This window comes from Myiozetetes cayanensis, unplaced genomic scaffold, assembly GCF_022539395.1.
Source record: "Myiozetetes cayanensis isolate MyiCay16 unplaced genomic scaffold, myiCay2020 scf3, whole genome shotgun sequence".
Classification (NCBI taxonomy): domain Eukaryota; kingdom Metazoa; phylum Chordata; class Aves; order Passeriformes; family Tyrannidae; genus Myiozetetes; species Myiozetetes cayanensis.
In genome coordinates this window covers 56,852,986-56,880,933 of record NW_026087521.1, presented here as the reverse complement: position 1 = coordinate 56,880,933, position 27,948 = coordinate 56,852,986, and the positions used below count along the sequence as shown (strand labels likewise).

The following is a 27,948-nucleotide window of genomic DNA, read 5'->3' as shown; positions in this document are numbered from 1 at the left end:
ATCATGCTAGCTGAATGGCAGGACAGAAGGTAAAGAAAAGAACAATTGCTACAGTGGTGGGCATTTGATTTAAAAATTGGTTTAGTTGTCCTTGCTGCAGATCTTAGATTCAGTGGGATTTTCATTCTGGGAGCTCTGTGCTCACCCTTATGGTTTCAAGTTACACGTTGAGTTATTGTTATTATCCCTTACTGCATGTAAGGTAACATGGTGAAAAAGGGTTGCGGGTACTGAGTGGACCACAAAATGAGAGAGAATTCCACTGGGAATTAAGGCTTCTCTAAATGGCCTCGATGGGGTTCTCATCCAGTGACTCCTGATAGCTGGGAATAATTCCTGCCATGATCTCTGCTTCAGGAAACTGATCAGCTGTGGTGGCTCTGGATAACTTTAGGACTGCATGGTCTTCAATGTCATTGTCTACCAAGTAACATTATCACCATTATTAAAAACTGTAAGCTAGAGAAGTTCTAACACCCTGAAGACATACCTACATATTTCACAGCATAGCACAACTTCTTTCCCCCCCCATGCCCCCCAACCAGGTTTTAAGAGGTTTTAGAATCTCTTCAAATAGCTTTCAGAAGCCAGGCAGTATGGCTTTCGTGACAGGCTTCTATGTTAATCCTTCAGAGAAAAAAGTCCTTGAGGGTGTTGGCTGAGAGATCTACCCTCACACTCTGTTTTGCAGGCTTGTGCTCTGTGGGACCATGTGTTCTACAGGTGCCATTTTTGCTGCTGATTGATGTTTTCTGTAGTTTTTGCCTGAAAGATCTGATGTGATGTAAGTATAGAGCTATTTCATGGTGCACTGATGTTGTTAATTCACCCAACAGCCTGATTCAGAAGTGGCCGACGCTGGCATGAAACTCGAAGCGTACTTTGAAGAACTTCTAAGGAACCTTTATCCTGAGAGAAAGTTCCCCATACAACCTAATGTCCAGAGTGAAAAAGATAATACAGAACTCACTGATGACTCAGATGATGACTTTGTACAACCCCGGAAAAAACGCCTCAAAGGAGAAGACCGTCAGTTGCTTAAATGAGCCACATGTGTTACTACGAAAAGTTTTTTAAAAACTGAGAATATTTATCACTGTTACCACTGTTTTGACTTGTAGGTTTGTGAATATTTACCAGACTTTCTACCCCTTGTCTGAAAAAAACAGAAATCTGTGGAGATCAAGGCATGTGAAGAGCTTCTCTGAAGTTCAAAACTTTCATCTCTTTTCTGGAGCAGCGCAGAAATTGCCATTTGTGTGGGGTGACAGCTGCTTAACTTTGCTTTGAGGAAGAAGTTTGTATAGAATTGAACTTCAAAACATCACATGGGTTCAACATGTGGCTTTCTGAGTTTGAAGAAAATGTGGTCTCACCGGACTTTTAATTTTACCAAAGGCATGTGGCTGGCCATAATTTGTTCTCTTTGTACTGTATTTAACACAAGCCATGAAAAAAGATGGTGTAATGTTATTGTCCTGCACTACTGATTGGTACAGTGAAAGTGTAGTTGCCCCCAAAGAACTTACTTATTGGGAATTTTAAAATGTAAGGGGGGGGGTGTATTAAAAATAACTTCTGAAAAAAGGAAGAAAAGGAACTTGTTTGAGAGTTTTTAATGGAGAAAGTAAAGGACAGAATACTTTGGTTTGCGCCATTTTTCTCACCACCAGCAGGAAACAATGGTATTGCTGTACTGTTTTGTTTAATGAGTGTCTCAAGTGTGATGTACCTCTGTTTAGTGAAGTTGATGGGAAAGTTTGCAACTCTCAATCAGTCTTTCTGTATGTTTAAAGAGGGGGAAAAAAAATCACCCTTTCTGTCCACAAGTTCTTGTTCTTTTTCCAAATTTATAAGTATGTTGTTGTCATAATGCAACCATTGTTGTAAGCAGTGTAAGTACGCATTGTTACTTATTTGGGAGTACACAAGTTTGAAGAGAAAGATACTGCTCTTCATCCCTTTATCTGTCCGTGTTAAAATCACTAGAAGATGAGTATGACTTACCTTGTTTTGTTCGATCTACTTCCCAGAAGCTCTGACGACGTAGATGGTTGGTTTTGCCCTCAGAGATTGCAGAGTTAGAGAAGTCCTTGTGTATGGTTGCCCCAGCTATTGGCTTATAATCTTCATTTATGTAATCTTAAATGAAAACAGAGTGTTCAGGAGAGCAGACAGTCTTTTGGATTAGTTGAGCTCTGATTGTGCCAGAATTTTTCAGCGGGAATTGTGAAGACAGCTGAGTGTACACAAGCCTGCTTTTGACTTGCTGTGTAGCCCTGATGTGATGCTGTGGATACATCACTGAAGAGACTGGATACAAGTGCTGTTTGTGCCTCCCTGCTGTGTACACATTCACTCAGAAAAAGGCCCTGGTTTTGCCTCTCACCAGATAAGATGCTGCGCACCTGCCTTTGTCAGAGGGTGGCACTGTACACTAAAATGTAGCAGACACTCCCAAAGATGACTCAGTTGTGTTTTCAGCAGGTGGATTTTTGATCACGTCGTGGATTTCTATGCTGCCCTTTTTTTCTTTCGTGTTTTCTGTTAGTTCGTTTGTGTGTTTTGTTTTCGTGGGGGTTTTATTATCATTATTGTTATTGCTTTTGGGGAAATTTTTTTATTACCTCAAGAGAATTTCATGTAAATTCTACTATCCTAGAGTACCAGAAAAAAAAATAAAGAGAGGTTAAGGAGCCCAACAAGATAGTGAGGGAGACCATTCTAGCTAAACAAGCGTTATCAGTGCACACCACAGTAGCACAGACTGAAAAAATAAAGAGGCACTGCCATGGCAGTATTCAAAATCTTAGAGATCTAGCAAAGCCTACAAGTCCTAGATACCCTGGCACCAAGTTTAACAGTGTTGCCAGAGGAAGGTGCTGTGTGTTTCTCTGGACCATAAGTTGCAAGCACAGATTCATTAGGAGGCTTCGTGCATTTAGAGGTGAAGTTGGACACCTATTCTGCTCCACTCTCAAGTTGTTGTCCCAGTGGAAAACACTGGGGAGAGGAGAGTACATGTGCTCCTATAGTTCTAGTTACTGCTTGAAAATGTCTCTCTTTAAATAATTCACTGGAAAAAATATGAGTTTTTATCACCTTTTATTTTGGGGTCTTGGACATCACCCTAACAATCCTCAGAAATTGTCACTGCAGTGAGGTTCAAGATAGATGTAAAATTTTTTGTTACTTCATGTAGATGGTATATGCACAGAGTTGAGGAAAGTATTATATTCTTTCAAGCTGCTATGGTGAAGACCATATCTTCTTTGTGTATTTCCCCCCCCCCTTTACCTCAGTTCACTGAACGGGTTTCCTATTTTATTTTAAATTATTTTGTGTGTTCAGTGTCACTACTGACAGGAGTAAGGACTCATCATCTCACTTCATGGGAAGGGTAGAAAGCATCTATTTATTGAATCATAAGAAAAGGAACATCTTTGAGAAATTTGCCATTTTTCTATAAAAATCATAACTTTCACACTGTTCAGTTGCAATTTTTTTATAATGGAAATGGTATGGAGAAGCAATCAACATCAAATGCAGCTCACAGGAAATGACAGATTCCAAAGGTTTATTTTTCTTTCCTACCCAGTCCAACATCAAACACTCGTTTTCATTTTACTTGCTAAAAAGGGAAAAGAAAAAAGTACATAAAATTAATAAAATACATATGAAAACCAACAGAAATGGATACACTGGAAAATAATATGCATTTGGATTTGTCCAAAAGGTCTCGCTTCTGCCAGACAATTCCCTGACTCCTTTAAGAGTGGACTGATACTGTCCTAATAAACCAAAATGAGCAGATCTGCTTTTTAAATGTCAGTGTCTAAATTTCACAAAAAGTTATTTACATAGATTTTATGTAGTTGATTCGTTTTGACCTAGTTTTAAGGAACGCATCTATTGCCTGGAGCCTTAGCACTAAATATTACCATGTTAGAAGAGCTTTTACATCATGTATTTAAACTCCTGTGTGGATTGGATGACTATACTGTGTGAGGCCCTTGGACAACATGTTCAACAGTCCTGATTCATCAATCCCTGAATGGCTACGCAACAGAAATGTGACCTCTTAAATGACCATGAGATAAGAGTCTTAAGTTGAATTTAAGATCTAAAGGGTGCTTCTCTGCCTATACAAGTAGTTCTACAGATTGTTATTTTCCCATTCTTTTGACTTGTGCCATGTAAAGGCCAGCAGCTGGAGTTTATAATTTATTTGTAACAAGGAAGATAATAAATTCATTGAGTTAATGCCCCAGGAAAAGAGAGATCCCATTAAGGAACCATTACACTTGTATTTTTCTCAACTGCTGTTAACCAAAGTTATTCCAGCTGTAGCTGAATCAAAGCTTTTCTTTTATGTTTAAAGTGGTTTTAATGAAGTGTTTTCCTTAGTAATTATTGTAAATCTGACCTTATGAAGGCCTAAGTGGCTCTTTGGCCTCTTTGCATGGGTTTGAATTTCACCCAGAAGAGAAGAATAGGTTGGTTTGTCCATTTCCTTATGTAAACTTCCCCCCCAATCTAGGAAATATTATACAGATACTTTAAATTACATAAAACCATAAAGCACATGCTTTTCTAAAAGACAACCATTTAATGTAGCAGGCAGCAATTAATTTGTTAACCCTTAAAATCCTAATGTTAATTATCCCATGCACCTTGGGGGAACCTTAGAAGATGTGACCCAATGAAGTTAAGTGTGTGTGTGTGTGTGTGTGTGTGTGTGTGTGTGTGTATAATACATGTATGTTTGTATATGTGGGGTTTTTGAAATCTGGTTCTGAAGCCCTCATAAACCAGTTTGATCATGGCAGATGTGGCGTGCTATAGGCTTCTAAAGAATATGGATTATTTAACCCTTGGTGTTCTGGTTTGTACAGGTAAGACTGCACAGTGACACAGAGTGATGTGACCATGCTGCATGCATGCCATGCCGGTATGGATGAATTGACTGGAATCACAGAAAAGCTCACCACCTCCTCTAATTAAACTTGTGTGACTTGCACATGGGAGGCTGAATTTAAACTTGCCTCCTTAATCTTTGTGCTTAATGTTTTGGCTGATTGCTTTATAGGGAATGCCAACCCTAAGGGCTTAGCTAATGGACTGATGGAGATGGGGCTGTAGACTTAAATTTGGTGAAGAAATGGCTTTTGTAGTTTAAAGTGTTGCATGTGTCTGCTGTCCTCTCTCCTTGCAGCACAGGCAAACCAGAACATGTGCCTGTGAAGCAGCAACTTCAAGTCTGGATTGGAGGTAGGATGGAGAGGGGCTTGCACGAGCTAAAGCTATCATGCTCACATGTTAGCTCAGGTGGCTGAGGTTGGCATTCTGGTTTGTTCTTTTACAAGAAATGAGCTTTAGGCAGCTGGGATAACACTGGTTTAAGCTGCTGCAACAGCATGTCCCTGTGCTTACCTATCCAGCTTATGAAACGTCAGGAGAGTTCAGTTTGGATTCTGGCTGAATCATCAGCTCCAATCTCTAAACAGCATTTAGGTACACAGGAGCTGCTGGGGTGGTGATACACACCTGCAGGGCCCTGCCCTTGGTCTCGATGGGCAGTGTGACTGCAGAGATGGCACAGACAACACACACAGATGAGAAAAGACACAGGGCCCCAATGAAAGAAGCGCTCATAAGGACCTGCAAGCAAAAGAACATCAAATACGAGCTTGGTGGTGTGTGGTGCTGGCACTTAATTAGGAACTAAAAGAGCACAAAAAGTCACAAAATGGGTGAGAGACTCCACAATAGAAAAACAATGTCTCATGAATCTTAAGAGTTTTCAGGAAGTAACAAATACTACCAAGACAAACTCCGAGATGAGAGTTATGCAGGGTTTACATCTGTCAGAGACCAGCCAAGTACTCTGTATACGGGGCTGGGGGAGGGGGATTGATTACACCCTTTTATTTGGATGAACATCAGGGTATCTCTCTATATTTGACAGCAATGATCACAACATTTACCAACATTATCAAACATGCTCTTACTTGTGATATAAATGGGGCCACCATAGCTCCAACACGGCACAGTGACCCGCTTGTTCCCATCCCCAGCGCTCGCATTGTGGTGGGATAAACCTAGAACAGGCCAGAAAGAAATTGGATTAGTGCAACACCAATCTGTGATACCTGTACCTTTTTTTTTTTTTTTTTTTAATTTTTGTTTGGAGAGACCTGTTGTGTTATTAAGGGCAACTAGAGGGATACGAAATGAAAAGAAAGAAAGGCTCCTTTGGGTCTCACTTGAGCCATTACAAATCTCTCATTTTTTGCCCCAAATAAAGTTTTAGGGCAAGTCAATCAAAGCTGGATGTGATTCCCCTGCATTTGCTTAGCACCGCTATTGTCACCTTTCTCCCAGCTATGCTGGGCAGCTCACACCAAAGTCAGAGTTGGGTGCTAAAGGAAGAATTCAGTTAATACTGCTGGGCCCATTACTGAAAAGCAGGAAGAAAGGACATTGCAGCCTTCAAGACTGCCTATTCATTTTTATCAACAGCACTTTTGTTTAGAAGGAGGAAAAAGAAAAAACATGTCCCAGTAAGAAACCTCCAGGCTTAGAAGAATGTGGTTTGTGTAATCTTTCACATCTCCCAAACACCTGTCCCAATAAAACACTCTTAGGTATGAATTTTGTATAACTTAAGTCCTCTTAACAGATTTTAGCAAGTATACTCATGTGAGCCTTTGTTTAAATACCTTATTGGGCCAAGTGAATGGAGTAGGTTAATTCAATAAGGGTCCAGGCACATGGCTTGAAAGGGGATTTTCATGTTTGGTTTTTACCATTGATTAAATTATGAGTAGAATTGTTTTATGATGTGGCTGTTGCAGCAATGGTCTTTACATCAACACCAATCAAAACTACTAAAATTTTGGTATTTATTCAAGCCTGGTGCAAGTTTAAATATTACAGTGCACTATTAAAAGAATTATCAGGCCAACATGGGGAGCTACTTGTGTTTGCTCTGTATCAGTTTACTCACTTGCAAGGAAATACATTTAACTCCATACAGTTGTTTAAAAAAACAAAACAAAACCAACCAAAAACAAAACAAACCCACCACACACAAAACCCCAACAAACAAAACACACCAAACAAAAACCAACAATGCATACTTAACTTGCAGAAATTGTGGCTCTAAAGCTGTATGAAGGACAAGCTTTCTGAAGGATTAAAACTATTTGCAGACAGAACACAGCAATTTCCATTAAGTGTGAAGAATTATATACATAACCTCATATACTACCTCAGTACTACTACATCAGTCCCTTAAGTGCTGGAAAAGGTTCCTTTTAGTGGTTGACTATTTTCTAAGTGCAGGGGTTAGACAGGGGAAAGATTGTGGGATTTGAAAGATGGTGGTACCCAATATCCTCAAAAATAGTGGATGTTTTTCAGCAGCTAACCAACAGCTGGCTCAGTAGAGCATTCATCTTCCACCTGCTTCCAGCTGGTTTTCTGATTCCTTCTCTGATCTTGCATGTGAAAACGATGTGGCCAAGAAGCCAGAGATACTTAGTTCAGGAAAGGTGACTAGCTAGTCAATAGACTAGTAGGTAGCATTCCTGGGTAAATGCAAATGGTATTTCAAACCTCCAAGCAGCACAACAAATTTCAAGAACCTACCTCTGCTGTGTAAATGTAGATGGTGTTGAAGTTAGCTGAAACCAAGGCACGCAGCATGAAGAGAAACCCAACCATGCCTGCGCTAGAGAGAAAGCCATGTGGGGCAGAGTTAGTATCACTGAGCAGCAATCAGCAGATACAACCTTATATGTGCACTGTGCTAAGGCCTTTACCAGCTTAATATAAGGAAAAGCGTAAGGAAAAGTTTGCTGACAAGTAGAATCTTTCCTTTGTCCATCGTCAAGCCATGTTTGACAATAGGCTATTGCACGTAAGATTTTCTTTAAGCCAGTGTTAGAGGCTGGAGGAACGAGTGGCTCCGGTGGTGCCCTCAGTGTCATGGTCAAGACTTGACTTCCAACCTGTCCCTCCCTTTGGTTCCTGTATAAAACTTTTGCAAGAAGATATTATGGTCAGGCTCAGCTTTAAGGAAACCTGAAAATAGTTACAGCAGTACAGAAGCTCACTGAATGACTGGAAGCTTCCTGACACCGGTTTATTTAGCTTAACAACTATTTGCAGGCTCCACTCCAGCTCCCAAGTATTCCAGCCAGCCTCCAGGACCAGTGTTCCACGGGGCAGGCAGCAGAGATGTACACTTGTGGTGAGCAGCCTTCAGGTTACCAAGTGGTTTAGAGGAAACTTCAGTGTGAAGCCATCCTGATTCTCAGTAACCATTAAGCTCTGCCAGCTTGAGAGGGATCAATCTTACGCATCCTGACAAATTACAACACTCATGGCAGACTTTCTCTTGATGCTCTCACGAAGGGCCTGACTCTACAAACTAGAGCAGACATATGTTGCATTGCCAAAAAAGAAAGAAAGGGGGAAAAAGTGAATGAAAAATATGACTTCTTTTCTAGACTAGCTGCTAGAAAGCAGCTTGTTATATGCTTAGGTGAAACGATGTGGGCTTAGTAATACAAGTGAGCCCCTTTGCACACCACTGCTGCATATTGAAGCCAAGCAAAGGCCTAAAGAGTTAACTTAGAATGCTTAGTTAGAGATAGAAGCTAGGTCTTAGGCATTTTAAAGGATACCTTGCATCCAAGATAATGCTCACATGCCAGAGAATGCTCACACACCCAGATAAGAACATGAACGAAGAGTTCCTTAAGAGATAAGGGGCGAAATAGGGGCATGAGTCCAAAACCTTGCAAAATTCACCATCAGGAAGTCAGCAAACTAAGAAAGTTGAGAAGTTCAAGCGAGGAAGAAGAGTAAAATATGACCCCCTTGAGGCTGAAGAAACAGGAACGACCATCCAAACAGCACCCCAAAAGAAGACTCCACCCAGACTCTGCCTATTATGAATATTATGATTAGATGTTGCAATTCTATGAATATGCATTAAAGATGTTGTAATCACTCACCAAAACTGTATAAATTACCTGGCTTTTCACTGATAACTTCAGAGCTAGTTTGTCCAGCGCAAGCAGGCTAGTCTCCCCAACGTTGCTTGAAATAAATACCTTTTGCTGCTTAAAGACTCAAAACTGTCTCTGAGCAGTTCCATTGCGCCTTTAGGGGCATCAATATGCAGCATCTGCTGCTGCTGCAGCTTTCCCAGGAAGAGGGGAGAATTCAGAGGCTTTTTTCAGGTCTAAAAGAATTACTGGCCTGAAAGACTGGTAACCTGACGATACCATAGGTCTCACCCTCAGCATTGTGTGCCCCTCAAGAAGACCCACAGTCTGAGTCAGAGTACCTTGAGATGCAGATATTAAGGAGAAGGAAGAACAAGGCTGTACATCCCATGGTGATACACAGGCTCAGGCGTCTTCCGAGGAGATTGATGCCAAGAATGTTCAGAGGATTTACTGAAGATAAAAAGGAAAACCATAAAACATTAGATCACCTGGCTGCAACGAGTGCCTGTCTTGATAGGCCTTACGCAGTGTGCCTCAAAGACACCTCTCTGCATCCCCAGTGCCTACCAAATGTTCTATAAAATGCACAAAGCCTATAATTCTTTTCCTGTACCCAAACCCTGTAATGTGTTCCCATGCTCCTTTTGTCCATCCTTCCCTTCAGGTGATGGAGCCTGTGCTTCTTTGAAATTGCTCTGCTGTGCTGAGGCAGGGCTGCCCTGAGCCATGCAAGGAAGGCACCTGCTGGGTGAGCAGCACAGGCCTTTCAGGCATATTGTGACACTAGACCCACACACCACACCAAGTTCTTTCAAGAGTGCCACATGGATGATTTAGGCCATCCTACCATCCATCCCCCAGTGCTCCCAGGCAGGCTGCACCAGGGAGCATTTTGGTTTGCTGTAGATTCCTGGGCACTTAGCTGTCCTTTACTGTAGTGCTCAGCGCAGGATCTGCTCCCAAGGCCACCATCTCTTGGAAAGTAGGGCACCTGTGTGATACATTCAGTTATGCCAATCTGACTATTTGCAATTCTTGCTTATTTATGACTTTCCAAAATCTGTGTATCTTGGAATTTGGGAAGTCAGGCTCATTTCTGTTAAGTTAAGAGAAATTTTCCCTGGAGTTTAACCAAGGCTGTTGGCAGGTACTAAATGCAAAGGAGGTCTTTGGCTCTGTTCTTGGAAGGGCCTGTGCTGTCATCAGAAGCTAAAATTATTCACCTGGGGAGCAATGCCCTCCATTTCCCCTTTGCCACAGGCTCATGGCCTGTGTCCCAGAAGTTGCCATCAATGCACGCACAGCTAAAACCTTTGGGGTGAGCTCTGGCTGTCTGCAGCCAGAATGGGAGGGCAGGGAGGGGAGAAGAGGTTACGTGCGATCTCTCCGGCTGTGCTGATGATCATGGTCTGGTAGGCAGTGGGCCCGAACAAGTGGCAGTGGCAGGGGCTGTGGCTCTCCTCAGAGTCATCGCCAGAGTCCTGCGCCGGTGGGGCTGCAGAGCCACAGGTGACGTCCCGCTCCAGTAACTCAGCACTGGCCAAGATGACGCCATAGTAAGCGAAAGCTATGCCAAGCCTGTCGGGAGAAAAGATGAGTAAGGTGCAGCTATGATGGGGAAGGTGAGCAAACAAAAATGCAACAGGTTTTGGGTGCCCTGAGACCTGCACTGCTTGCACCAACTCTTAGCCTGAGCAGAGCAGGCACCCACCAGGCCACTGGTCAGCCCACCCGTGGCACACCCCTTGCAATCTAGGTCCTTTCTTGGGGCATCCCACCCAAGCTCATAGTGGAAGGGACTCACTCTGGAGCAGCTCATGAACAACTGCAGTCCATGGGAAGGACTCACATTGGAGAAATTCGTGGAGGACTGTTTCATTTGGGAGGGACCCTATGCTGGAGCAGGGGAAGAGTGTGAAGAGTCCTCCCCATTAAGGAGCAATGAATAGTAAAGACAACATGTGATGAACTGACCAAAGCCTTCATTCCCTGTTCCCATGGAGGGGAGGAAGGGGAGAAAATCAGGAGTGAAATTGAGCCTGGGAAGAAGGGAGAGGTGAGGGGAAAGTGGTTTTAAGATTTCATTTTATTTCTCATTACCCTACTCTAATTTGATTGGCAGTTAATTAAATTAATGTCCCCAAGCTGAGTCTGTTTTGCCCATGATGGAAATTGGTGAGCAATCTCTCCCTGTCTTTGACCCACAAGCAGTAATTCATATTTGCTCTCTCCTGTCCAGCTGAACATAGGATAGATAGAGCGGCTTTGGCGGGTCCTTGGTATCCAGCCAGGGTCAACCAACCACAGTCATTATGCTTGTCATTTTGCTTGCCCCTTCGTTCTGTTTCTTGCTCTGCAGCAGGTGACCTGCTGTGGCCATGCTGAGGAGGGCCTGCCCCTTCAGTGCCTTTCCTAATGCAGGGTTGTTAAGTGGAGACATTACCAAACCACCCCCTTCCTGGGGAACCAAGGAGTCTCAACGTCAGGCCTCAATACTTTCAGCTCACATGAAGCAAATACCCAGGTTATTTTTTGGTCCTTATCCTTTTTACCCAGGGATTTTCAAGAGGAGTTTTCATTAACTGGCTGGAGAGGCTCACATTGCACCCTGGCTGGCTGTCAAGAAAACAGAATTGGTGACGGCAGCCTTGCCTTGTTGTTATCAAGTAATTCAGCATACGTATAATCATCAGCAGGCTGAGAAGTAATTTTCACTTTTTTATCCCACCCTGGCAGTTTCAGAAACAACCATCAGAATCTGGGCTGCCTGGGGAGGTAGGGGATGCTTGGGGCACAGGGGTGTGAGAATGCAAACCCAAGAACATGGCAGAAACTCCTGAGAGGACTAGGAGAGAAAGGAAGATTAAAAAACAAAAAAGATATTTCATAACACTCCTAACAAGTCAAGAAGAAAAAACCCATAAAAAATTCAAGGCCTGGCTAACAACATCTTGGGTCAATGTGTTCCCATGGACCTATTATTTATACATTTCCATTCCAGACAGCAAAGTCAATGAAACATGTATTACACTCACATACAGCTACTGGGAACATTGCATATGAAACCCATCTCTTCAATCTTAATTTTCCCCAGTGAGTGGCACTGGTACTTATTAATATGTTTCTGTCAGAGCCCTGTTTCCCTGGGACTTTGACTGGCCTGCAAAGGTGGTACATTTGTCCTCCTCTTGGGAAGAACAAGTTTACACCAAGAAGGGAAGCGGAGTCGCAGGCACACGGCTGGTGCACGCTGCAGGTGGGTGTGGGGGCTTTCTCCGGTTGCTCTCACCTGGTTCCCAATCAACCTTCCATGAGCTGCCCTGTCCTGAGGAGGGACTCATGGCACCCTGCACCATCCTGGATGTCCAGACCTTTTCTACCTCTCTTAACAGCAACCGGGCGGGGTGTCTGAGGAATGGTCTGAGATCAGGGCACACCTGTGGTGATCCATGTCCTCATACTCCCCTCCAGCTGCCAAGGATCTGCAGTCACCATCTGAGGCAGAATGGTGCCTTGTAATGGCAAAGTCAACAAGAGACTTCTGCTCCCTTCACACTTTCAACAGAGAGAATGAGATGATAAACAAGAGAAAAAAAAATTACCATATGATCCATATCTGCAAAGTGGTTCTGAGGTATTTGGGGTGCATGAGGTCCTTGAATCTTCCTCCCCTTTCCTGCAAACCATGTGTTAGAAAAAGAAGTTATAAAAAGGGCATCTTTTATACAGGAACAAGTGTTCTGTGGCAGCAGCTGGCACCCTAGGCCTCCCTGCCCTCTCCCCGGGCTGCTGATGGCACAGACTGACAGACGGTGCAACACAGCACCCCACCAAACCTTCAGAGAGGAAAGCCCCAGTTCCCAAAAGATGCCCACAGGAGGATGCACTGCAAAGGATGGAAGGTGGGAGAAGGAACATCCTGAGCACTCCCAGCAGGTCCCACAGATCCCAGCAGTCTGACCCCACTGTGACCATGATGGAGCCAGAGGGGGCCTTGGTTGCTGCTTATGGGGCCAGCACTGCTGGGACTGCGTCAACTCCCATTGCCCCATGTGCTGCTCTGCCTGTGAAGCAAGTTTTTGGCCTGAAGTGCTCAAATGCCAATGAGCACAGACACAGGCAGGCACTGGGGACCCTGTCTGCCCTGCTGCTCCCTAGGAGCTGGCAGCTGCCCCAGCATCCCACCACTGAGGGGAGATGAGTTCACAGGGGTGGTTTGGGTTGCCTTTATTTTTATTTTCCTCATCGCTAGTTAAGCTTGAGAGGGTGCACAACTAACAAAACTGCTTCCCACAGCCAATGTGTGTCCATTACATAAATTCAATTAAACTACAGGGAAGCTTTAATCCCAGTTAATTCCAATACAATAGCACCATCTTGCATGAGTTGCTAAGGACAATGCTTGGTGCCTGTGGGATTGAATAAGCAGGAAAGAGGTCCAGGAAAGGGACTTAAAAGAACTGGATACTAATTTTGAGGCCCTGGACAATAGATTTGTCTAATCCTCCTCTCTTGGGGGCCAAAGGAGCCACCTGATTAAGTCCTCCCACCTACCAGACAGCAGGGCCAGACTGAGGGGTAAGGAGGAAAAGACTGGGAGGAGCCTGGCCCCCAGCTCCTCTCTTGCCTGCCCTGAAACACCCATACACACTTTTGGGCATTTCAGTCCAGCAGTGATCAACTCCTGAGATGCTCAGCTGCTTACAGGTGCAGATGATGGTAGCTGTGAAATGGTCTCTCCTGTTTTGATCCTCTTCTTCTGGTCAGTGGCTTCACACTCAGGGAACCTGGGGTGCTGGGACACAGTGGATAAGCTAGGCCAGGGGCTGGGAGAAGCCTCTGGCAGCACTGAGTTGACCTCATGGCAGGGATCCTTGCAGCCTGCCTGGTCACAGCCCTGAGAGGGACCCCAAGGGGCAGTTCCAAGGTCTCATGGCACAGGGAACACCCCTGTGGGATGGATGGGCAATAAGGAAGAATGTGCTTTGCCAGGAGCCCTTTTCATGGTCAAGGAAGCAAATGTTTTCTTAGCACAATATTTTTTTGAGCAAGCACAAATTGAGGAGAAAAAAAGCAGAAAACCCCATTCCATTTTGAGGGCCAAGATTACGGTCTCTCCGAAAGAAAACCCCAGGATGGATGGGCTGAGCAGCAATGCAACCTCAACTTACCTTGGCAGGCTCCCTCAGCACCCCCTCTGGCATCGCTGTCCCGTTCATCCTGGCTATCCTCTGCAGCGTGGCCAGGGCAGCGCCCATGTTTCCCGTGGACACGTTGTACCGTGCCGACTCTGGGATGAACTGAAAGCAGAGCAGCGTCAGAAAGCCTTTCTGCACCCCTCCTGTCACACCCAGGAGCCTATTCAGGTTAGCAGAGGCACTCCATGAGCCAAAGCAGACTTTTGCCTGTCCTCCTCCCCAGCCATGCCCTGGGGTACTGCTCCAGGTCTCCACATCCTTTCCTTGAGGGGCTCACCCTGCCCAACAAACCCATTTCTTGGTCCAGCTCCCAGGAGTCTGCCACTGAGCCATCTGCGTCAACCACTTATGAAAGGTGGGAGCCAAAGACACAGGCTTAACAAAACCAACCCTGAATTAATTGACATTCTAAAATGAGATTAGGCACATGTGACTGACTTAAGCAAAAGTCCTTGAAGACACAACGAAGCCATTTTAATAAAAAGAAAAGCATAGCTGAAATTTAGGAACTAACTCACTCTTCACTAGCATTTACAATATTCACCCACACCCAGTGTTTTTTCCAAACTAAAATACTTTTAAATTAGAAGTAATTACATCTGAAAATATGAATTAAAGACTCCCTTTTTTTAGAGGCACTTATGCTGACTCAGTCTTGTTTTTTCTTCTGGACTAAGAACTTTTGCTATTAATTTTTTTTCTGACAAAAATAATCAGGAAAACCAAACATCAAAGTTATACAAGTGGATGCATTGGCCTGCCCAGGTAGCACCCCAGGTGCATTTGTGCATTCATTCAGCTGCAGGAAGGGCTTTTACATCTGTGTGGCTTCCATCAGCCACAGCTCAGCACTGCGGTGTCTGTGGGCACTGTAAGTAGGGATTTTCCACATCACCCCCACAAATAAGATGTGGTATGTCTGAGGCTGATAGTTCTGAAGCCGAATTAAACCTGGGGAAGCTGTGGTCAACTTTGACATGCATTTGCTCTGTGAGTGCTTTACTGAGGCTGCTTTCCTCAGCCATAGAAAATTTAAAGACTGAAGGGGGTGTACTGTGTCCAGCAGTAGAGTGAGGATATTAGTTGTGATCTTTTGCATACCCTGCCTAGCCTGTCTTCTTCTTGGTACCTGGCCCATCACCCTGATCCCTGGGTACTGCTGGCATCCTGGACACTGGGGTGCTGAAGGACTACAGGGGAGCAGCAAAGCCAAGCCATCCCTGACAAGGTGACATCTCCCCAGCAGCTGGTCTGCAGCCCCACCAGGCCACCAGGACCTTACCAAGCCTCTGGGTGAGAGGGCTGAAGTGGTGAAAGGAGGACCCAAGGACAGCCCCAGCCTTGCAGGGGGTGGAGGGCAATGCCTCTTGGCACCTGGGGAGACATCAGGTCAGTGGCAGTGCAGCGGGGAATGGAGATCTTCCTACCCTGAACACCAGGATGAGAAGGATGCCGGGGATGGAAGCAATTCTGATCAACCAGCGCCAGCCGATGGTTGGATTCACCACTGATGCCAGGCCAATGATCAGCAAAGATCCTGCCAACCAAAACACCTTTCCAAGGGAAAGAAAGCAGTTAAAACATGAACACATGGCCATGATTTGTTTATTTTCTTCCCTTCTGGTCTGATTCTATGGATACGTGGGGAACTGTGCTAGGGAATGCTAAGGTTCAACTGAGCCATCCCATGGCCCTCTGAGAAGCTGGCTTTGGGTGGCAGGAAAGAGGAAAAGACAAGATTTTGGGGAGGGACAGCTAAAGATAGTCTTAATCAGCTCCAGATGAAAACAGATAACTGCTGTGGATACCACTGTACTTAAAGCCACTTCTTTTGTCCTTCCAGTCACTTCTCTGCTAATGCTCATGAATTTTCCTCTTGTGTAAATCTCTGCAGGGAAGCAGCAGATTTACAAGCTCAGAAGGCAAAAACAGGCCAGATTTCCACTGCTGAAAGTTGGTGGCTCTCCAGTACACTCAATGCCAAGTTATACCAACAGAGAATCTGGCCTCCAATCTGCATGTACATTCCTCCCTGTAGTTCACTTGTTGCCATTAGGAGACATCCCTTTCCAGAGGGCCACCCAAAGGAGCTCAGCCAACACAAATTACATAAAAATACATAAAAGCTATAGCAAGTTCATGAATAATCTGTGTGCAGAAATAAGAAATTTCTGGGGAGAAATAGAAGATTGTTCTTTTATAAACTCTTGTGTTTCTGATGACACTTTGGTAATGATGCCCTGGTATCAAAGAGGCTGTAGTGAAAAGTGAATGATCCCTGCCACCAAACACATTTGGTTCAACAGTGAGATGAATCTGTGGGCTCAGTGGGGTCTCCACTGATCATTTGCACATGCAGCAAGTGCCCACTGCAGAAGCCTTCAGTAAGCAATAACACCAATCACTCTTGCTGTGGTCTTTGCCCAGCAAGTGGGCAAAACTCTCACAGTGTGCCTCAGGCCAAATTTGTGACTATCATCTGTGCTAGCCCTGTCCTGTGCAAAGCCCCTTGCCATCCCCGAGCAGGGACAGGGAGAGGCACAGATTAGCACCTTGTCTGGGAATCTCTGCATAAACCATTTGTTATGACTGAGGGTCCACAGAGCGGTGGCGGGAGGGGATAAGCGGGAGGGGCCTGGGAATGCCACTAGCTCCAGCGCCTGGTGGTCCATCAGCACTGGTCCCACTGGAGCAGGTAACCCCATGAGGCTGGCTGGTGTCAGCCATCACTCAAAGTCCCCATACAATGCTTGGAGCATCAAATTATTTGAAAAGATATTGCCTCTCTTCTGCAGCAGCTGCCTGTGTATGTCTTTAGTAACACAGATGCCACGTTCCAGGGTGCAGGAGGCAGCAGACACTCGCTCAGACCCAGACAGGTATGAACAGTCTGGGAGAAATGCTGATGTGCTGGAGACCTGGCTTCCCAACAGCAGTGGGACCAATCTCCCATGACTCACAGCTAGAAGAAACAGTAATGGGCTCACTCTTCTTACCTGAGACAAGGGCAACATGTATCCTCGGTATTTGGTGGGCAAAAATTCTGTTTTTATGATAAGCCTAGCAAAAACAAGAAAAAAGAGCAGAAATATAACAACACTGAGAATTTCCATACAAATCAAGTACAGTTCAGCTCAGCTCAGCCAGTGCTGGATACTGATGCCCACAGACAGAGTACCATCCCCCTTCCACCACTGATCACCCAGAGATGAGGAATCCCTGCTCATTATACCTTCCACTTAGGCAGGCACCGAATTCCATGCAAGGGAAACACAAGGCATGAATCCTTTTCAGCCCACGGTTGTGGGGTACAAGCAGGTAAACGCTGCAGTCTGTACATTAGGAAACCTACAAGAAGGTCCTGTGGGCTGATCAGAGTGCCAGCACAGGCACAGAGTATGTTCATAAAGATGAACAGTTTTAGTGATTTTTTTTTTTCCATTAAATAAAGACAACACTCTGCTCCACTTTTTAAATGGTTTGAAAGCCCTTGGTGCAGAGGGGTCCTGGCACTGGCACCTCTGAAGCTCACAGATGTGAACTGTGCTTCCTTGGCTGGACAGAGAGAGAGGTCGGGAAAGACCCACATTGGCTCCTTCTGTCTCAGCTAGTGAAGTGTTTCATAAAATGTGCAATTTCCCTCCATCCTCAGGAGGCTCATTAACAGCCTCCATGGCCAGGGAATGGGGACCTTCCTGTGAAGGAGGCAGTGCCAGGAGCTCAGGGAATGCATGACCCAGGCACAGGGTGCCTTCTTGTCACAACAATACTCCTCTCCCTGTTTTCCTTCCTTTACTTCAGCAAAGGGCTCTCAGATCAACATGACCAGTTTTGGGCTTTCCTATGTGGGAAGCAACCAAGCTTTGAGGAACCATGGAAGATGCTGAAATGTTGGGGATTTTTCCCCTGAGAGAGATAAAAGAAATAGGGGTTTTTTACCAGGCTCCTAGTGAAGTGGTTGTTAATATTGTGAATTTCTCCTCTCCCTGCCATATCCCCCTTTCTGCCCCAAGAGGACAGAAAGTTTCATTTAAGTGGGAACGTTTTACATCATTCAAAAAGAATTTGCTACTTAAGCAGAATTGTTGTGGCTTTTTTTTACAAAGAAGCAGCCTTTACTAATCTGTTACCTGTCTAATTGTTTTTATATGTGCTAATAATCCCTTTGTCACCAACTTAAAGTAAACCAGCTGTCCCCTCTATCCCAGGCCTCAGGAGTCGCTGGGAACAGCAAACTAGGTCGATTAACCAGGATTTAGTGAAATTACAGAACAGCATTTTGGTAATATGGGAATTTTCTCCCCTTTCCCCTTCCAGCCCCCCTGAAGGCCCCTTTCCCACCATCGACTTCAGGTCACAGCTCAGCCACAGCTCACTGGGCTCAGCGCAAGGAGACCCAGTGCTCCACCAGGGTCAGCCAAAATGAGCTGGAGGGCCTGTCTTGCTGTAAAGCCAGGAACATAGCTCCTCAGGGCCTGTCAGTGCCTCTGTTAACTTCCCTGGGAAGGTGAGCTTGCCGCTGCCCGTGCCACAAAGCATGAGAAACAGCCTTACCCTTGCGCGTGACCTGACACGCCACCTCCCACCATGGCCCGCAGGAACACAAACCAGATGTAGGACGGGGCAAACGAGGTCAGCAGGGAGAAATAGGCTGCCCAGAGGAATGAGAGCAGCAGAATCTGCAAAAGGGGAAAAATTAGGGTCATCAAACCAGAGGCTCAGCCAGGTGCATGGCTCCCGTGGAGCTCAGGAAAAGGTGGTGCAGCCCCCACCACTCACTCACCTTCCAGCGGCCATACCTGTCAGCCAGGAGCCCGAGCACCATGCTGAAGACCATGTAGCCAAAAAACACCATCTAAGGGGAATTGAAACACAGCTGTGGAGGGCCCATTCCCAGTAGCACTGGGAAGCTCTACTCTTTGAACTGAGGGTGAGCTGCGTGCTCCTGGGGCAGCAGAATGAACTGCACTGCCCAGAACCATGAATACCAAGCTATCAGGGGATGACTTCCTTTGTGTGGGCACTCACTGCTTCAGTCCTCAAAGCTGGGGGATGGATGGCAAGGAGAGCAAAATAAGAATATGGAAGTGGGGACTTGTTTGGCATTACAGCTCTGTGCATGGACATCTGCTCTTGTGAGCTTGATTTCTGGTTTTCTACAGTTGTGGTACTGTTCTCATTCCTGAGAGGAGGCCCTAGGAATTTATTTGGCCCACCGGGAAGTGTAGTTTACAAAGCCCATGGTGGTGCCCCAGAAGATGACCACATGGTGGATAACCTGTCTTGGGGATACACAAGTCACTCACCGTTGTGACTAAAGCCACCTGCCAGTCTTGAAGCTGCCACTCACATCGGATGAGAGGGGACACAACAGCTATTAGCATGATCTCCATGGCTTCAGCCACCTTTGGAAACAAGCATACCTGTTAGCAAGAAGGGAAACCAGAAAGAGCCCACAGGGGAAAGCTCCTCAGTCCTACCAAGCCTGCAGTCTTGGCAGTCCCACAGTGACCAAAGACTCCTGTGAAGCCATGGTGCCTCCACAGTGGTCTGAACCCTGCACCTGATCTGGAAGATGCAAGCACTTGGCAACAGGAGGAGGAGGGGAGAAAAGTGCACCTAGAAAGCAGTGTATCTAGGAAGTTTGGAAAGAGTCAGTCCTTGGCAGAGGAGACTCTTATCCTGCTGTACTAATGGAAGACCTTCAGCTACCTCTGGAAACCAAGCTGCTTCATTAGGTAGCTGACTGTGAATTCAGGAATCTAACATAGATATGAACTCTTAAAACTGTTTTTGATTAAAAACTTCATAGGTCCATTGGCTGTTTGACCCAGCAGCTGGCTTCAGTTAGGAGTGAGGCTATCATTTGTGCCTAGTTACAGACTTTTACCCCTCAGATGCAGTGCTTCTCTTGAATGTGCCCTCATTACATCTTTACCTAGCCTGGACTCAGGCTTTTGCCCAAGTTCTCAAAGCAGATACACCATTAACCCAAGACCATGAAAGTTAGGAAATTTTTCAGGTAGCCAAGGGTGAGAAGACGGCAGCTCTCCTGTGCTGTGATGCACAGGGTTTGGGCATCATGGGGATGACATGGAAAATGCCAATGTGAGGCTGGACCTAGCCCTCAGGTACCACTGAAGACATGCCCTGGCAGTGCCTCAGGGCAGGAGGCAAGCCACGGTGCTCTGGGCCATCCTGCTCAGCTTTGCCCTGAGATAGGTCTGATATCCATGTGGCCAATATCTACTTTGGCCAAAGATGACAACAGTAGAAATCCTGCTTGAGAAGGTAAGCGCGTAAAAAAATTGGTTGCAATACGTGCTCCCGGTGTTTATGGTTATTACTGTGTAGTAATAAGGAAAATAAGAACATTTTTTCCAGGCAATGCAGATGGCTGCAGATACCTACCCCAGTGCTGCCCATGATGAGGAAGAGTATGATGTGGAATCTGCCAAACCCAATTGTTTCCACAGCTTCTTCCACTGTAAATGTCTTCTGCCCTGAACACCAATGAGAAATAGAGAGACAAAACCTGTTAGCAGTCAAATTGTACCGCCTCGTCATGAAATGTCAACGTTCTTCACGCTCCTGTAGCAATGAACCAGAAAAAAGGCTGGAAACATCTACCAGTTGTGTGTTCACTGACCAGCCCCAAGGCATTCTGGTGGCCAGGCATGGCAAGAGGTTGCTGAAACAGCAGCCAGTGGTCATGGAGGAATGACAGCCTTGTATTGAGATACCCCCATCTGCTTCAGAAACCTGTGGCTTGAACTGCATCTGGCAATGGTCTACTGCCTTTCCCTGCCCAAACTGTTGCGAGGATCAGTCCCTCTGCACTCCTGGGATACAGACCTGCTCCCAGCACAGGTGGGGTGTAAGCTGAGGGCTGCCCAGGGACCAAGTCCTGCAAGATGAGCACAGCTCTGAGCTCTGGGCTCAGTTTCATCCCCTAAACCTTTATTCCTGACTTCTCCCCTGTCCTCCCCATTTAACCCATTTTTAAATCATTTAATGGGCAAAATGAGCACCTCAAGACCAGGGCTGGGACACCCTTTTAAACAGACTTGGCAGAAAGATTTCACCATATACATACTTTCAGGCTCTTACTTAGGTGAAGTCAGAGCTGCATAATTTTTTCTGCCAGGCCATTTATCTCCAAAGAAGTCATCTCAAGCCCATCAACACTACCTCTGAAATGAAACAGAACTTGCTGCAGAATTTCAGAAGAAATTGGTGTTTTTTGCAAATGCAGGCCCATTTAGATTATTTTCAACATTTTTTCCACTTTAAAATACTTTTAAATAGAATAAAATTTAAATAAATCATATCCAAAATAAGTAAGTCATCAAATCACCCATATAATAAAATGTTTACATAAAGCAGAGGGCTGAGAAAAGCCAAGCCAGCCAGCTCTTCCCACTACTGTAGGTAGCAGTCACCAGCCTGATAGCTGGGATGGGAGAGGAGGGGCATGATGATGCTGTCTGTGGCTCCATTTACAGAGGATTTAGGTAGCTGGAGTAGCAGGACTGAGGACCCTCCCCCTACCCCAGCTAAACGAGGACCCAGGTTTCTAGTCCTGCCAATGCAACCCACCTTTTGGTGATTCTTTGCTCTCCGTGTGGATTTCCTCCAAGCCAATAGCATTTTCTGCCTCTTTTGGTGCAGTGGCCATCTCAGCTCCTGCTGGGATCCACCGTCACCATCAGACAAGGTTAGGATTTAACTGTGGACAGTCACAAAGTCATATGAGCAACAAGACAGCAAGGCAGTTTCTTGTGCTGGACTGAAAACATTTGGATATGGTCAAACAGAGTTTGTTTCATGAAGCTACTGGGAGATATCCCTTCCCATCGTGATTTTGGTGAAGAACACATAGAAACTTCACAAGGCAAGTTAGTTGAACTGACAGAGATCAGTTATCACATTGCTGTTTTTATGGAAAGTTCAGGAAAGAGTAGAGACCTGCTAACACAAGAGAGCACGTGACAATTTTCTTAGCCCAGAGGACAATGAAATGCAGAGCCAGCCTAAAAGATGCTGCACCTCCCAGAGCCAAGACATGATATCTTGGGGTTGTCCCTGATGGAGGCTCCTCCGTGGGAGCTGGGGCTGAGTGGGCAGTAGAGGTGCTGCACCCGGTAATTGCTCAGGCTGAGGGGAGCCCCCAGTGGGGCAGAGCCAGGTGACCCAGCCAACTTCCTAACCCCGGCTGCTTGAAGATGGCATGGCTAGCCCAAACTCCTCCTCAGCCAGCCTACAGCTTGCCAGCACACAGCTTCCTGCTGCAAACCTGATCCTGTGCCTCACCCCCTGCCGCGCTAATCCCCCTCTGCTCAGGGTATCAAGAAACACAGCAAGTGTTCTGGATTGCGACAGGGGGAAGCTGGCTGCCTCTGCTGGTGTTTCTGGTTTCCAGTGCTAAATCCCTTGGCCTCATCACTGCTGCTTTCCCTCATTAGAAAAGCTCATTTTAATCCCAGGGTGGGGATTAAGCACACTACTTGCTTTAACCCGCAAGCTTTTCTGCTGAGTGCATGCTCAGACACTTGGGGGAGCTCAACACATCTTGTTTGATGACCCCTTCTGCTTTGATTACCTCCCTTTAGAGGTATTGGGCTTTGGCCCACGCAGAACTCACAGAAAACCAGCACTGGGAGGCTGCAGTGCAGGGAGAGCCGGAGGAAATTAAAGGCCGAGAGTGTCTAGCCAAAGGTACAAAACCCCAGCTGAGGCAGAGGGCAGCAAAACATGGAAAGCATGGAGTTACAGTGCTCACAGGCTGGATACCCTGAAAGCAGTATACTGAGGTGCAGTCACAAGGAGGTCATTAAGGGCTAATGGCAGATTACTCAGTTGGGTCACATACACTGACCTTGCTGTTATAGATCATTACAGTCCAGTGTGCAAGAGGGTGTGTAGGGTATTGCGTACATCTGTCTCATAGTGTCCTCAGAGGCAGCAATAGCTGGCAGCAGCACACAGTGCCACCAGCTGACCATGATGGCCAGCAGCTAGGGACCATTTCCAAGTGGAACCAGCTCAACAGAAATCAAAAAAAGGTGCTTGGAAGAGCCCACAACAAGAGGTAAAGATTTACTGTGTGGTTGAATCGCAAAAGCCTTTGCAATAACAAAATCTGGGCACCAGCTTTTCTCCTTTTCTGTTCCTTTATGACTATGGACCTGCAAACACATTCTAAGCTGCCACATCACACTCCTGTCTGGTTAAACAGCTACTCTCTTCCAAAAGCCTGTGGCAGGCACAGCCCAGGGTGTTGGCAGAACAAGGATCAAGCCCTGGGCCTTTGCCCATCCCTCCTGATACTGGGATACTCTGCTAATTTTTTGCTGAGGGGTGTTGGAACATTTCATTGGCATTTACCTACTCTGGGCCATGTGCCCTCCTTCTGGGAAGTGCCACAACTGTTCCAGAAGAGGGGAGGGAACCCCAATCCTTGGTGCTGCTGTGCAGAACCACCAGTGAGGGTCAGGTGCTCAAGCAGAAGGCTGCAGTACCACCTCCAACACCTGACAGTAGACAGACACCCTCAGAGGTACCAGGATGTTGGATAGCACCTAATGGGAGAACCACACTACTCAAATAGCAGCAGGTGAGCAGGTGGGATACATTCTCTAGCATCTCAAATAACACTAGAAATCTTTGCAGGCACACTAAACCGCCTAACAGTTCCTACCACACCCAGGATTTCATGCCAAACCTTTCCAGCCCTGTTTGCCTTAATGGAACAACTAGTGTCTATCATGCATCTCTAGGGAGTCACAAATTTCCCACTATTTGTAATTCCCAATTCCTAAATGCCAATTACATGAGCCAGGAGAACAGCAGTGACAAAGCTGCTGCTGGCAGGGAAAATAACAATCCTCCATCTGAAGGGAGCAACCAAGAGCTCAGTGAAGCTGCTGCTGGGACCCATCAGAATGATGCCATGAGCCCACACCAGAGGGCTGTGAGGCACAAAGGGCACACAACATGCAATTCTACATGTGACACCAGGTCGGAACTTTGTCAGTAAAGTCAGAGACCTCCTTCTTGTGAGAATTCCCCTCACAGCTGAATGATCAGATACCATCCACTATTAAGCAAGATTTGATTAAATACTTATTTACTTACTGACGTTTTCTTACCTCTACAGTGTCTCAGGCACGGAGGAGCAGACCTTTCTTCCTTTATGTCTGTATCTTTTCTGCTATTTACTTTTTACAGCGTTGGCGGTGCTGTGGGTTTGGGATCCAGCTCCCAGGAGTCAGGTTTCCTCTTTGCTGGGCACAGGCAGGTCCCTTCCCACCTGCCTCCACCCCCCCCCACCAGAAACAGATGCTGCAGGCAAAGTGCCCAAGTGCTGACCTGTGTTTTTCCCATGACATCTATAGGTCTTCCACAGGTGCCACCCACCACAGGTGTTGGTACTTGCCCACATCTTTTTGTAAGAATGACCCCAAGAAGGCGGAGGGAGGATGCTGAGGAGACCTCTATTGCAACACCAGATGGATTCTAGCTGATGGGTAGCAGAGGCAGGTCCTGCAGCATCAATGCTCATGCAAGGCACCTTAACCATCCCCTGCAAAGCCATGAGCAGTGGCTGGGCATGGCAGCCATCAGCCCTCCTTAGGCCAGATGAAGCCAACTCAGGCGCCAGCACCATGAGAAAAATAAGGTCAGTTCATCTGCTTCATCCTTCTAAATTTCCTGACCAAGTAGCAAAATGCAGGGAGCGCTCATGGTTTGAACTGCCACAGTGATCCCAACCCTGTTGTGCAGCAAATCTCAGTGCTACGATAGCTATGGGCTCTTGACTAGGAATGTATGTGTCTACCTTTACTAGTCAGTGTTGACATTGGTAAGCCAGCAAAGGTGCTGGGAGGTTTTCTGTCTTTGTCTCTCATGAGGGTTCCCCAAATCCTTCTGTTTTGAAATATGTACACTGAGCTGGCTGCAATGTTGCAGTAGTTTTATCAAAGTATGTAACTCCCATGCTGATTCTTACGCTTCCAAGCATCTGGAAGATATTTGCTACCAGCCAACATATGCCCTTTCACAGCCTTATTTTACATCTTCTCCTTAATAATATCTAATATTCAACTGTTATTGGCATCTGCTGAATGACATACATGATGCAGGCTGCCAGATCCATACCATTTTGTTTGCATTGCAAAATCTGAGGCAGCGTGCATGCAATCACAGGAGGGCACAGATGTTTCAGCATTCCAGCTTCCAAGCACGGAAGGGAAAAAATAACCAAAATACCAGTGAAATTCTAAGCCATGAAGATGTGCTTTCAGGCCCAGGTGTTTTGGATTGCACAAAGGGATACTATGTCTATTTTTTTTTTTTCCAGCAACCTTATGATATTGTAATTATTTGTCATGGAAAGGCAAAGGCTGGTCAGAGTAAAGCACAAATGGAAATATCTACATGCATGAAAGGTCCAGGAGAAATAAAAGACTGAGAGTGAGAAGAAAGGTCTCCATGCTGGCCAAGGTCATGATGGAGGGCCATCATCTGGGTAAACACTGAGGAAAGTGTTTGCTGCAGGAGCCAGAGGCTGGACTCCAAGAAACTGACTCCTAGAGTTTATGACAGCTCAGTCCAAAAGTCAGTTCATCATCACCAGCCAGGAGGACCTAAGGGACTGGACAAAAACTCGATACCCAAAATACTCAATACTTTCTTCATCTTCCACATCACAAAATTGTCCTGGCAGGAGGGCCTAGGCACACACAGCAATAGCTCTCATGGGAAGGAGTAAAAAACTCAGGAAAGAATGAGTGTGGGCGACTGAAAACAGTTTGCTTGACTTTGCTATCCCTTTCCCTTCCTACATAGTCATTCACTGAGGGTTTTTTAACATTTGTTTCCTATAAAATGATGTAACTCATGTCACCAGTTCTCAGAAACAAACAACTCCATAGCCACAGGATGAGCTCTGGGTCCAGAAACACCCATTCCACCCTAGGCACCAATCCTGAGTCTGCTGCAGAGGGACATGCTGAGGCCCTGGCTTGGGTAGGGTCACACCTTCTCCAACAATGGGCAAAGTTTAGATAAAGTCACTGGGCTGTTGTACCAAGAAGGCCTACTAGTCTGTAACTGTGGTCTCTGCTGGACCTGGCCATGTATGATGGACATATTCACAGAAACAGTCAGAAAACATGGTCCCATTCAGCTTAGCAGCTGTACAGGGAAATGAGCAGCCCCTGCTCTGCTCTGCTCCAAAATCCCCCTCATTTTCTGCAGGAAAAGCTTTGAAAAACAAGGCACTCTCTGAAACATTTCTAGGTTTTTAAAGAATTCTTTAAAAGCCCCAGATGAAAACCAGGGCTCTCCTCAAAGTGTATCATTGCAACCGTGCCTCTCAGCAATATTTCATCTGAATGCTCCCTGATTATAAGTGGGCTTGGTCCACTTGTGGAGTGGGGAAGTGCCATCCCTCTGTCACAAATGCTCAAGTGAGACACAGGCTCTGCTGTGCTTTTCAGTTGTGTGCAGAAAAAGAGAGAGCTGAATACGGAATTAAGCCCAGTTTTTGAATTGCTGTTCAGTACAGCAAACAACAGACCATTTTGTCACCTGCAGGATAACTTGTTTTTCTTGCTTAAAATGTAAACCTCAGACGAAAAGCAAAACACCAAGAAGCTCTAAGAGGAACAGATATTCTGTTTCTGGTAATCACCTTCTCAGTTACATTGCAATCACATGGAAAGGTGTAATAAAGATAAAATGTGTGTCTGTGCAGAAAATTCACCCACTGTTTCATAAGGCAAATGCTTTTCTCTGTGTTTGGTAGTGCATCAAACTACTTTGGCCTTTCTTGCTGCAAGACTGCTTTTCTCCTGAATAGCAATAAACAAAACAGGCTGGAAGGAAGAAACAAAGGTAATGAGCATACACCGAGCAACTGTGACACCATCTGCAGAGATATCCGTGTGGTTTTTGTCTGTATTTTAGGTTACCCATGCCCAAAGAACTGGTGACATGAGACCATGCAAGGGTCATGGACACGCTCCCGTGCCCACCTCTTCTCAGCTCCAGCTGCTGCTCCTAACCCAAGCTGGTGTTGAAAAAGGCTCGTGGCTCTGTTGGTGACCAATGCCCAACATCAGTATGGCTTCTTGAGAACACAAGAGAAAATTAGAACAAGCGCTTTACCTGGGGCTGTATTTTCTCCCCCGTCACTGTAGCTGAAGGTGACTTTCAAGCCTGAATACTGCAGAAATATTACCTGTGATGAATATTACACCGTGTGTCCTGTGGGAACACTCCCAGGCTGTTTTTTTGGTGGAGCTGGATATCAAGGGTGTGAGGTTTGAAAATAAGGGCTTGTTTGGTCACACCCCATGGAAAGGAGCACTGTCCACTCCAAATCCATTGGTGTGCTCTGTTTTCTTCACATACTTCATGGTTAAAAAAACATAGCTTGATTAACACTCTTCAGTTTGAAAGATCAGTAATTCAGGAATATTTAAGAAGATCACAGTACATCAGTACTTCAAATTCACATCAACTGCTTTGATTCCACTCTTCTTTCTGTTCATTAAGTATTAGCATTTCTACACAAACTGCTTTAACAACCCATCTTGAAAAATACAGCACAGGGGGACTCATCTTAAGTCTCCAGTGAGAAACAAGCCAATAGAGATAAATAAAATGGCTGCCAATGTTGAAACGGGTGCAGTCTTTTGTTTACACAGCCCAAAACTAAC

General features: G+C 45.7%; 2 protein-coding genes across 4 annotated transcripts in view; one reads left to right on the top strand and one right to left on the bottom strand.

Moving 5' to 3' along the window:
- Positions 1-4,522, top strand: part of TRIM24 (tripartite motif containing 24) — a 61,193-nt gene extending 56,671 nt beyond the window's left edge. Inside the window, exon 19 of one of the 2 annotated variants that reach the window (XM_050324416.1) lies at positions 837-4,522. In XM_050324416.1, the coding sequence (XP_050180373.1) occupies positions 837-1,046 (210 nt within the window). In that variant the 3' untranslated portion in view covers positions 1,047-4,522. The remainder of the gene's footprint in view (positions 1-836) is intronic. The other variant, XM_050324417.1, reaches the window with a different exon arrangement.
- A 733-nt stretch (positions 4,523-5,255) lies between these two features.
- SVOPL (SVOP like) lies at positions 5,256-19,626 on the bottom strand. 2 transcript variants are annotated; one of them, XM_050324362.1, is made up of 12 exons: positions 19,528-19,626; positions 19,005-19,076; positions 18,776-18,900; positions 17,218-17,281; positions 15,649-15,774; positions 14,195-14,323; positions 12,626-12,699; positions 10,399-10,601; positions 9,362-9,473; positions 7,654-7,735; positions 6,012-6,101; positions 5,256-5,661 (listed from the first exon to the last, which is right to left on the bottom strand). In XM_050324362.1, exons 1-12 carry the CDS (start codon positions 19,612-19,614, stop codon positions 5,500-5,502), a joined length of 1,326 nt encoding a protein of 441 aa, XP_050180319.1. In that variant the 5' UTR covers positions 19,615-19,626; the 3' UTR covers positions 5,256-5,499. The 2 variants fall into 2 exon arrangements, with proteins under 2 accessions (XP_050180319.1, XP_050180320.1); XM_050324363.1 differs by lacking the exons at positions 18,776-18,900; positions 19,528-19,626 and having other exon boundaries at positions 19,005-19,018.
- Between the last annotated feature and the right edge of the window lie 8,322 nt (positions 19,627-27,948).

Bases quoted from the DNA above. Each gene is read 5' to 3' on its own strand.
- SVOPL (XM_050324362.1), bottom strand. From the start codon at position 19,614: ATGGAGATCATGCTAATAGCTGTTGTGTCCCCTCTCATCCGATGTGAG. The intron at 10,602-12,625 runs GTAATTTTTTTT...TTCTCCCGACAG, and splicing joins TTGCAGATATGGATCATATG to GCTTGGCATAGCTTTCGCTT. The intron at 5,662-6,011 runs GTAAGAGCATGT...TTTTGCTTGCAG, and splicing joins TGGCCCCATTTATATCACAA to GTCCTTATGAGCGCTTCTTT.